Below are 12,068 nucleotides of genomic sequence, written 5' to 3'. Positions count from 1 at the left end.
CCTCATGCCCGGGCCTTTCAGGGTCCAACATGTCCCCCTTTTGTTTTTGTAAGAGTATTAGTCACCATGGCCCCTGTCTTAGGTTGTCCCCCTCTGGGGATCTTACCTGTCCCTGGGTACCAGGTGTTTAGCTTGCTGAGAACCCACTCCATGCTTGTCTTAGGTTGTCTCAGTCAGTCTGAGATCTTGCCTGTCATCGGTCATATGGAGGGCCGGGGAGGTGGCAGTGGATCATGTGAGGAACTTAATTTTGTTAATTATACGAGGCCCGACAGTGAGGATAAGGAGGAGGGAAGAAGGGGCCTAAGATAAGGGAGGAGGCAGGGTAAGAAGCCATGTAAGCCCATCCACAGTGGGCTGTCCTAGGGAGGTGGTCCCATCGCCTCCTCACAAGTCTTCCTGGAGCCTCTTAATCTTGTCCTGGATGATTCCCAATATATTGGCGTAAAAGCAGCATTTTTCCTGTAAAAACAAGCATATGGCTCCCTTTTCGGCCGTTAGTAGGTCTAGTCCCCTCCTGTTTTGTAGGACTACCTCAGCCAGGGAATCTAGCTGTTGTTGGAGATAGGTCTCCCTCCGATATAATCAAAAGAGGGCATAGGGAGGGCCTCATTTCCAGGAATGATATCTACATCTGGGATTAAGGTGGCTGGGGCACAAAGGCCCATCCAATTGGTGGGCAGAAAGTTATAGGCCATCCCGCCTCCACAAACATAAACCATTCCAGAAGGCAGGCAGCTTTGAGCACTGGGCTCAGTTATGTTAAAAGTACATAAGGAAGGATGAATGTACCCCACATCTATATTGGAATTATTAGGGGAAGGCGGGACCCAGATGCAAGTTCCAGAGGAAACATTGGGAAAAGCTGGATGGGGATGGGGAAGGTGGCTGAGCAATTTTTTAAGGTTGTATGGGCATCTGTACTGCAAGCAACTGGGGAGGCCCAGATATTTTAGGTCTCTCCTTGGTACAAAATGGGTTTGTTTTTTTTACAAAGTTTTTTCATGGGCAAAAATTCCATGAGTTTTACATAAGTTTCTATCAAAAAACTTCTTTCTGGTACAGAGTTTTTGTACTTTAATCACTTCTCAGTACAAGAGATTATCCCAAGGTTGGGAAACAAACAAACCCTTTGATCTCAGCAATACAAACATAAATCTTAAGGAATAGCAGCTCTTATTAGTAACACTGAATGTGTATAATCTTGTTTACATGTAGGTGCTAAAGTCTTGCTGTCAAATGGCCTAAAGCTATGGATACAAGGCCAGTCAAATGGCCCTAGACAATGCCATCCCCCTTTTTTATTTTTAATGAACGGGGCCCTTCTGGGCCTTGGTACAGAAAGACTGTGTCTGTCTTAGGTTGTCCTCTACGATATTTAGGCCTTACCCGTCATCGGTATATGAATTCCATTATTTATGCCCTGTCTTAGGTTGACCTAACTCGAGAGAATTTTACCTGTCTTTGACTACCAGCCTCTGCAGGAGCTTTAAGATAACATCTCAGGAAGCCAGGGTCGGCCCATAGCTGTATCCCATGTACTTTTTTGGTTTTTCAAAGTAGGGTCTCACTCTAGCCCAGGCTGACCTGGAATTCACTATGGAGTCTCAAGGTGGCCTCGAACTCATGGCAATCCTCCTACCTCTGCCTCCCGAGTGCGAGTGCCAGGATTAAAGGCATGCGCCACCACACCCGGCTTTCCCATGTACTTTTGTATGGATATCTATAATGGATCTCAAAAGGCCTTTAACGAGTATGGGTAGCAGACACAGAATGAGCAAAAGACAAACACCTGTAGCAGTAAAGCTTTCTATCCAAGAAGTGAAAGAATTCCATCCAGGCAAGGCAGACTTAAAAACAGATATTAAGTCATCAGCAGCTTTAGCTGCATCAAAAGTAAGATGATTATTTTGCAAAGACAAAATTTCTGAATGTAACTGAATCAGATCCAAGGAAATATTATCATTATGTCAAATATCTTTTGTTTTTTTTTTTTGTTGTTGTTTTTTGGTTTTCTAAGGTAGGGTCTCACTCTAGCTCAGGCTGACCTGGAATTCACTATGTATTCTCAGGGTGACCTCGAACTCTCAGTGATCCTCCTGCCTCTGCCTTCCGAGTGCTGGGATTAAAGGCGTGTGCCACCACGCCCAGCCTCAAATATCTCTTAACTGTATTTTCCCAATGCTGTTGACTGTTACTATGTTTTTTAGCAGTAACACAAATCCATTGAAAATCTACATGACACTCCAAACGACTTTTAACCCTAGTATATAGTGTTTAACAGGTGAACCTGTATCTAGGGTAAGGATTGAGCCCAAGATCTTAAAGGGAGACATAGTTTGAACTTTCTCAGGAGCTACTTTAAAGCTGTGAGTATGAAGGATAGTTAGACATTAAAAGTACAAGCCTAAAGCCAAAAGCCACAGCACACTTCAGGAACTCCTGCTAGGCACACTTTGTATATCTTTAGATTGAAATCTGAAACCCACTATCACACCTTAAGATCCACACAATGGCACTGACTCCAGTCAGGTGGCTGTAGAATGTAGACTACAAGCAAATAAACAATAGAATATATTGAGTGCCTTTTATTTAAATTACCACATTCTGCCCCTGGAGCCCAATAGATTTATAACCATCACCCATTATAAATTGTTAGAAAAATTTAAAATATTTAGGGTAAATAATGCCTTTTTTAGTTGGTCGTGTGGGGGTAAGGTTTCCCCCTTTTGTTTTTGTAATTGAGACTTGAGAGTTTGATTATATCTTTTAACAATAGCCTGGCCCTGGGGGTTGTCTGGGATGTCTGTGGAATGTGAGATTTTCCAGGTCTGGAGAAAATCTATAAAGGCCTTGCTTACGAAGCAGGGGCCATTATCTGTTTTAATTTGGTAAAGTAGTCCAAGGGTGGCAAAGCATTGAAGTATATGGCTAATTGTATGTTTAGGTTTTTTTTCCCCAGCATGTACCGATGCCCAGCAGGCGCAGGAAAAGGTATGGACTGAAAGAAAAATATTAGTGAGCCCAGTCCCCATAAGAGGGTGGACTTCTTCCCTGTCCCCACCTGGGTCAGTGCAAGGGAGCCACGTGGCAGTCACCCAGGAGGTGGACTGCCTGCCAACTCCCAGTAGGGGTGGGCTGGGCACAAGCTGCCAGGAGGGGGGGCCATCTATTTAAATTACCACATTTTGTCCCTGGCTCCCAATAGATTTATAACCATCACACATTATATATAAATTGTATTCAGTTTAATTTCAAAGGTCCCCATAGTCTTGATTAATTTTAGATATTAAGATCTGTAAAATTAAACAAGTTAAACACTTCTAACATATAAAGGCACAGAGTAAACATTTTTAACTGGTAAAAGCATAGGAAGGAGAGACAAAAACAATGTAAACTGAACCATCATAACCTAAAATTAGTCTCAGTGCCTGTAATTTTAACTTGTGTGAGGATTTTTTAGCTTAAAATCTTAAATCTCAGCTGGGCATGGTGGTATATGCCTTTAATCCCAGCACTAGGGAGGCGGAGGTAGGAGGATTACCATGAGTTTTAGGCCACCCTGAGGCTCCATACAGAATTCCAGGTTAGCTTGGGCTACAGTGAAACCCTACCTCGAAAAACCAAAAAACAAACAAACAAAAAAAACCTCTTAAATCTCTCAGTCCAATATCTCTAGCTAAGCATATTAGTCCATTACAAATTTAACCTTGATTAAACACTCTGGGCCTGGGCAGTAGGACGCAGCCAGCCCTTAATGCCAGTAGTCCTGTTCCAACAAAGTTCCCTGCAGTCTTTCCTTTCCCTTAGAAAGCTTATAAGCCAAGCCTTAAAGTTTAATGCTGTCTGTATTTAGCATTTTTAGACTCTTATCAGAATAGTCCATAAAATTTGGCTTACCACTCCAGAAGACACCTTTAGTTGCAAGCACCAAGTCCATGCCTATTCCTCCAAAACAAAGGTTCCAAAAGATCAACATCCACATGGTCAGGTTCATCTCAGTCCACTTATCAGGCAGCTTTAGGTTCACTGAGATAACTTCCACACCAGGTACAGTTATGGAGGAAGGGATATTTACTGAAGCTTACAGATCCAGGGGAAGTTCCATAATGGCAGAAAAAACTGGCCTGCCTTCATAGGCCCAAACAGAGAGAGAGAGAGAGAGAGAGAGAGAGAGGGAGAAGCACAAGCCTTATAAAAGTTGCAGATGCAGCTTGCCAGAGAACCAAAAGTGAAAGGAAAGAGAAAGAACAAAAAGATGTTGACAAGCAAGTAGAAGCAAAGTTTAGCGCATTAAATATAAAGACTGCCTCCTAACTTATGAGGGTATGTTCACCCGCACACCGATTGACCTCCTAAACAAATGCCTTTCATGGGGCACTAGTCTGCCAGGTTGCCGGAGGCACACGTTGGGCGCCAGATCCTGGGGTCTGCTGGCAGGCAGGTAGTGCTGAAGAGGGACCAGGCCTGCTGGTTCCTCCCAAGGGGTTGAGGGAGAGGGTAGATGTCCGACAACCCAGAATCTGTCCTAGTCACTGGAGAAAAACCACACTGAGTCGGGGGTCTTGTCGAAGCAGGAACTCACAGGAACTCGCTTTATTGTTAAAAGCAGTTGCCTATATAATGTTGGGGATGAAGGTGGGGATTTTATGTGCCACCTTGTGCATCTGGCTTTGTAGGGGAGAAAGGTAAGGGCCAATAGTAAACTGTGACTATTGAAATGATAATTCCAACTCCTGCGCAGAAGTAGCAGGCAAGAAGCCATTAGGCGTCTTGCTGAGTCCTAGCTGGCCAGAGACAGGTCGCCAAACTTTGGCTAGGCTCAGGAAGTTCCACTAGGCCTCACGCCCTGGCCTTTTACGGGCCCAACACTTCATATTTAAAAGACTAATTGTTACTTGACTTGTATCTGTACATCTGTAAGCCGTGTGCTGTTAATCAAATGCTAGTGCTATTTTAGGACTTATTAGATGCCTAGCAATATGCTTGAGATACTAGGAAGTAGTTATTTGACCTTTAAGTGCTGAAGACTGTTATTTACTCCAAACTAATTGAGCAGTGACTGCAAGTATCAGTAATGAGGTATTTTGTTTCAGTCATCTTTATATAATTGATTTCAACAACTTTTCAAGTCATGGAATATGCAAGCTCTGTTTCCTTCTCTCCACAAATCATCAGAATCATTGTCATCTTGTAAACTGATTTTTTTCTTGGAATTTTAAAGTTGAATGCTTAAATATAAAACTTTGTATTTTTAGCATATTCTTATATATTTGAATTTTTTGAGACCGGGTATTACTCTAGTCCTGGCTGACCTGGAACTCAATTTGTTGGCCTCAAACTCACAGCAATCCTCCTATCTCACCATCCCAAGTGCTGAGATTAAGGCTTATATAAACTTCATGCCCAGCTCTTTTTTCTGTTTTCATAGTGAGAAAACCAAAGCTTACAAAAACACTGGATCTAATATTTGAACAAGCATTACATATTTCTAATGCATTTCATAATTTGAAAATTGATAAAAGTTAAAATAAAACTTTGGGCCTAAAGTGTTTTTGTGCATGCAGGCAACGGCACCTGTGCATGTGTGTAGAGGTGAGAGGAGAACGTTCCCTGTCCTTATCCCTCATCTGTGTATCTCCTTGAGAGCTGGAGCTTCTACCCACCAGTGAGTCCTAAGGCTCCTTTAGTCTCCCCTCTGTCCATGGACTGGGCCTACAGCTGTGCATGGCCATGCCCAGCTCCTTTACATTGGTTCTGGGGAGTTGGACTTGTTGGTCTCTAGCATGAGAGGTCTTCATGGCTAACTACTGAGCACTTTTAACCACTGATAATTTCTCCAACCCTGGGCCTAAAGTTTTATTTGAAATGTATTAATGCTTTAATTTAATTTGAAATAATACAGCATCTCATTCTTATTTCCATGGTTGCTCAACAAATGATAATTCTCTCTCAAGTAAATAAATAAAATATTTAAAAAATAAATTGGCTGGGAGAGATTGCTTAGTGGTTAAGGCACTTGCCAACAAAGCCGAAGGACCCTGGTTCAGTTTGCTTACCCACCTAAAGCCAGATGCACAAGGTGACACATGCATCTGGAGTTCATTTACAGTGGCCGGAGGCCTTGCATGGCCATTCTCTCTCCCTCTTCTCTGCCTTTCCCTCCCTCTCTCTCTCAAGTAAGTAAATTAAATATTTTTTAAAGTGGTAATTTTATTTCTTTTGATAAATTCTAAGACAAATTAAATGAAAACAAATAACATGAACAGTGCAAGAGATACTTGCTAAAGTTTAATTCCTTGTCACATGTTTTAGCAAGTGTCATATTTTATTCTGAAAAGGTCATCTTATATGAAGTCAGGGTATCAGAAAAAGGCATAGAACAGGAGGCTTATCTTATTTCAAAATGCTGTTTTCGGTGCATGCCTTTAATCCCAGCATGAGTTTGAGGCCACCCTGAGACTACATAATGAATTCCAGGTCAGCCTGAGCTGGAGTGAGACCCTACCTTGAAAAACAAAAACAAACAAACAAAAAAGTTGCATGTTTTCCTGTTGGAGAAAAGGCTCAGTGATTGGAGACACTTGCTTGTAAAGCTTGATGACCCAGGTTCAATTCTCCAGTACCAATGTGTAGCCAGGCTCACAAAGTGGAGCACTGGACTGGAGTTCAATTGCATTGACAGGAGGCCCTGGCATGACCATGCACTGTGTGTTCTCGCTCTCTCTTTCATATATATGTACATATTTCACATATGTGAAAATATTTTTTAAGTGTGGATATGCTTGATGTCCAGTATCTTATGGTACAAATAATTTGCACCCAGTTTTTTAAAATATTTTTTATTTTTATTTATTTATTTATTTGACAGAGAAAGAGGGAGAGAGAGAGACTGGGCATGCCAGGGCCTCCAACCACTGCAAACAAACTCCAGATGCTTGCACCCCCTTGTGCATTTGACCAGTGTAGGTCCTGGGGAATCGAACCTGGGTCCTTTGGCTTTGCAGGCACGCCTTAACCGCTAAGCCATCCCTCCAGCCTGCACCCAGTTTTATTAGTATGTAGATTTGAAATTTTAGTGAATCATGTTTTCTGGTTATTAGTATATATGGCAAAACCTTGATATGGCATAGCTTATTTCTTCTTAGCATTACATAAGGATTGGATTAGAGAAAATGTTATATAAATATTAAAATGCTATATTTCTTAAAAATACTTTTTTTTTTTTAAATCTAATAGGCAAATCAACAAGCTGGGAAGATGATGGTTGGGGAGCATGGGAAGAAACAGAGCCTCAGGAACCGGAACCTGTAAGTCTGTATAAATGTGGCCAAGTTTTCTGATGGGCCTGTCCCTTTTGTAGTGATGGCACCGTGTTTCAGTGTCCAGTACTTTAATGGCTTTACGGCTAAGCAGTGCTTCAGTCTGTGACACAGCAGAGAATTTGAGACTAGGCAGCTCATGATGAAGAAAAGGTGATTTGGCTTGTGGTTCTCCTTCATAAGGCATTCTTCCTTCACTTGCCCATTCATCACACGTGTGTTCTGGATGCTGAGCCTATAGTAAGGAACCAAGTATATAAAACCCATGTATGTGGTGATATATTTTTGCTTGAAGTCATGGAAAATCTAACTTAAACTATTTAAACTACAAGAAACTGATTAGCACACGCAGAAGGAAATCCAGGGAATGGGGAGCTGCTAAGGTGGTTGAGAAATGCAGCTCTCTCTTCAGATTGTTCCCCTTTGTCTCTGGAGCCTGTTTCGCTCACAGAACTGTGTGCCAATACTGCCTGTGACCAGAGGGAGGGAAAGACTTGGGCATTCACATTCCGTTTTCTTTACAAGGAAACACTTTTCCTAGAAGCTAGTAGGAAATCTTGCCATGAATTTTCTTGCCCATAATAAGGTTGTACATTGATGTCTGACCTAATCATTCTTGCTTTTCTTTGGTTAATCATTCTATTCTTGGAATTGTAGGATGAGACAGTCACTGCCACCACAGAGGATTTTATAGCTGAACAAAATCAAGATGTTAAAATTTTTATTTTTATGTTTTTGGAGAAAGATTGAATTATGTACTGGGTAAATCTTCTTATGGTCCCTGTTTCCAGAACCTTATACTCTGGGGGTGGGGGGAGAAGAGAAAAAAAGATAGATAAAAAGTATCAAAAGGTAATAGGCATGCAGAGATTCCAGTGGTTATATGATAGAAGATGTAATATTGTAGGTTGGTAGTTGGGATGACATTTGGAGGATGGGACAGTTAAGGTGAGATAACCAGGCAGCATGAAGTCAGTGGAAGGAACATCTGGCAAAGAGCCATTGTAGGCCAAGAGAGCTGTTTTTGCGAAGTCCTGCCTGAGGGATCTTAAAGTCCAGTATGGTGAAGAAGACTGAGACTGCTACCAGAAGGGGTCAGTAAACAGGCCTGATGCAGGCTGAAGAGATGACTTAGTAGTTAAGGCGCTTGCCTGCTAAGCCTAACCCTTAGCCTAAGTCAGGTTTAATTTCCCAGTACCCACATAAACCAGGTGCACAAAGTGGTGCATGCATCTGGGGTTTGTGTGTTTGTAGTAGCTAGAGGCCCTAGGTGCCCATTCTCTCTTTCCCTCTTTCTTTCTCTTTCTCTCTCAAATAAATAAATTAATAAAAAATATTTTTTAAAAACAGGCCTGATGTAAAACTATGGACTTGGAGTCTACTCTACAGACCTAATGTAAAACTTTGTCAACTTGGAGTTTACTCTGAATGCTGGGAAATCATTCATCTGATTTCTGGTTTCTCTTACTTATCAGGGTTGCTGTGTGGGGTAGGTTGAGACAGGGGTAAACATGGAGGCAAGGAGACCAGTCAGGCTGCTGCAGTGGTTTCATTGAAAATGGAGGAGGAGGAGAGATGGCTTAGCGGTTAGGAGCTTGCCTACAAAGCCAAAAGACCTAGTTTCAATTCTCCAGGACCCACCTAAGCTAGATGTACAAAGTAGTGCATGCATCTGGAGTTTGCAGCAGCTAGAGGCCCTGCCATGCCCATTCTGTCTTATCTTTCTGTCTGCCACCCGCTCTCTCATAAGTAAATAATAAAAATATTTAAAACATAAAGTATTGTTGATTTTTTTTTCAGAGCTGTCAGTTTTAAGCCTTACACATTCAATGACTATAGTATTGTCTATGCCTTCAGTTCCCCTTTGTTATCTTCTAGATTATTAAGATGGCATTGTGGATTATTTATTTTAAAATCTATTTTCTCTTATAATGCTATAAATTTACCTGTTTCAGTGACATATTTTCAACTTCATGTAGTTAAGAATATTTTTCAATTTCCCTTGTAACTTCTTTTTTAATTTGTGGATCCGTTAGTTGTATGTTACATAATTTACTGGTATATTAGTCCTCCCTTGAGGAGCCTTACTGGAAGAGGGGTGTCACTAGGGGTAGACCTTGACGTTTATCAGCACCCAGCTGGCCAGTGTTAGCTTAGGTCTCTTCCTACTATCTTCTACCTGCTGTAGCAAGACATAAAGTTCAAGCTGTGCTGCTCTGTCTTGTCCCTGCCATGCTTAAGCTTTTCCTGAGATTGTGAGCCGAAATGAACCCTTTCCTCCTGCCAGCTGCTTTGGGTTGGGCGCCTTCCCTCATTCACCTGCCTGTTTTCTCTTTGTGACAAAATCTCTCACTGTTCTGGAGCTTGCCATTTGTAAACCCCAGAGATTCTCCATCCACACCTTCCATAGGGCTGGGGTCACAAACACATGTGGCCATGTCTAGCTGTTTATGTGGGTTCTGGACATGTGAACTTGGGCATTCTTTAGGTCTGCATACTTGTGCAGGAAATGCATTTAACTGCTGGGATATCTCTACAACCCCAGTAGCTTAGATTTTTAATAATTTTTTATCAGGTGAACTGTATTATATTAAATTCATGTCATGTAATTCACCCTTCACAGTATGTGATTTCATGTTCTTAGTAGTCTCAAAGTTGTGTAACCATCACAGCGATCTAATTCCATAATATGTTCATCATCACCTCCAAAAGAACCCCCATACCCACCGAGCATTCCCTGATCTCTGCTCTCAGGCCCCTACTTTCTGTCTTTGGATTTGCCTGTTCTGCACATTTCACATAAATAAAATTATGCAGTTTAGACAAAAGAGCTACCTAGCCTCTGCTTATTTATAATTCAGACGATTCTGTGCCTCTTACATCTTTTGCTTTGGGTCTTGGAGTCTTTCTCCTTTGTTTCACATTCACAGCCCTGCCGGGACTACTGGAGAGCTCACTCAACCTGTGATTATGAACAACTCCAAAGGCATCACCCCCTCTCGACACAGCAAGGAATCTTCAAGCTCAGGCTCTGATCAGGATGGTGAATGGAGCACTTGGAGGGCAGCAAAGAGTCTCTTCTGCTAGGCACAGGCAGCACATGCAGAACCAACCTCCCTGGAATTGCAGCTGTCCACACTGAAGACGTCACTGCAACAGAAGTACAATGTCTTACGGCCACGTACCCTTGTGTCAAAGGGCCATAGCTTTGAGTACTGTAATGGGGTGCTCTAGCAATTGCCATTGGGCTGAGGCAGTGGTGACTGGCAGAGAGCTTGTACTCAGTCTGCCATTAGAAAGCTGGTTCTTAGTACCCAGTGGTGTGAGATAAATGACAGGAACGCAGCCTGGAGGAAAGCTGGCTCCACTGAGCTCAGCAAGAACTGCAAGACATGCCTGGGTGCTTTTTATCTCCATATGTCTCCCCGGTCTTTGAGAGTAGTTTCTCATTTGATAGAAGTAGAATGAAGGCTTTTGTGTGTGAGAGATGTGAAAGGCTTAGAACGCGGCATCTGGATGAGCCAAAAGGAGAAGCTGTCTTGGTTTCTGTGGATCAAGGTGTCAGCACTAGTAAGAGTTTAGTGAAGAAAGCATCTTTTGGACCCAGCAGAGTAGAAGTCACTCTGTGAGGTGGTGACAGTAGCAGTGAGAGGAACAAGAAGCTGAATGCCTTGAAAGATGACAGTAGAAACCATGATCAGAATGATGGAAAACAGAAAAATGATGAGAAGGAACAAGCAGAACCAGGCAGGAGTCAAGCTAGCAGCAAGAATATGGTGGTTGTCCGTGTGCTGGAGGATCATTCCCTGCACTTCCAAGTACGGGCCGAGGGTCCCAGTCGGCCTACCTGCTCACTGAGCTGTGAGCAGAACATCACACGGCTTGTTCATCACCTGTGTGGAGCCGTTCTAAAGCATTATGTAAGATCCCAGGAACATGGGTCACGGCGATGTCTCTATTCAGAACAATTAACCAATAAAAATGGTGGCAAGAGTACTGTATTAGTCAGGGTTCCCTAGAGTAACAGAACTGCTAGAATGAATTATATTTAAAAAGGAGTTTATTGGGGCTGGAGAGATGGTTTAGCGGTTAAGCGCTTGCCTGTGAAGCCTAAGGACTCCGGTTCGAGGCTTGGTTCCCCAGGTCCCACGTTAGCCAGATGCACAAGGGGGCGCACGCGTCTGGAGTTTGCAGAGGCTGGAAGCCCTGGTGCGCCCATTCTCTCTCCCTTCCTCTATCTGTCTTTCTCTCTGTGTCTGTCGCTCTCAAATAAATAAATAAAAAATTTTTTTAAAAAAAGGAGTTTATTGGATTTGCTTACAGCAGTCCAAATAGCGGTGCAGGCCCAAGAATCAAGGAACCCGGTAGCTGCTCAGACCACGTGGCCAGATGCCTCAGCAGTCCTGATCCAGCACTGAAGGCCTGGAGGCTTCCTGAGGAGCTGCTGAGTTTTGACCCACATGGGTCTTGAGTTGACGCTGGTCTTCAGTTCATGCTGGTCTTCACACTGGAAGGCAGCAAGCAGCAGCAAGTGGAAGGAAGGAAGGGGCTCTTTTCACCTAGAGCTTATATGAAGTCCCCTTCTGAGTGGGGTGGCCTGCTGTGGGGGAAGGGCTCACTGTGGGGGAAGGACTTCCTTCCTCAGTTAATTCTTCCTGGAAGCAACCTCCAGACCCATCCAAAAGGGATTTCTGTTTATTACTAAGCAGATCAAGCTGACAGCACCTTAACCATCACAGGAATCAT

General features: G+C 42.9%; 1 protein-coding gene across 1 annotated transcript in view; it reads left to right on the top strand.

The window, feature by feature from the left end:
* Nucleotides 1–12,068, top strand: part of Rab3gap2 (RAB3 GTPase activating non-catalytic protein subunit 2) — a 109,471-nt gene that overhangs the window by 18,655 nt on the left and 78,748 nt on the right. Inside the window, exon 2 of the mRNA XM_004670118.2 lies at nucleotides 7,240–7,310. Coding sequence (XP_004670175.2) covers nucleotides 7,240–7,310 — 71 coding nt within the window. The remainder of the gene's footprint in view (nucleotides 1–7,239; nucleotides 7,311–12,068) is intronic.

This window comes from Jaculus jaculus, chromosome 1 (genome assembly GCF_020740685.1).
Source record: "Jaculus jaculus isolate mJacJac1 chromosome 1, mJacJac1.mat.Y.cur, whole genome shotgun sequence".
Classification (NCBI taxonomy): domain Eukaryota; kingdom Metazoa; phylum Chordata; class Mammalia; order Rodentia; family Dipodidae; genus Jaculus; species Jaculus jaculus.
Note: the sequence above shows the minus strand (reverse complement) of the source record. Positions and strands in the feature narration are given on the sequence as shown.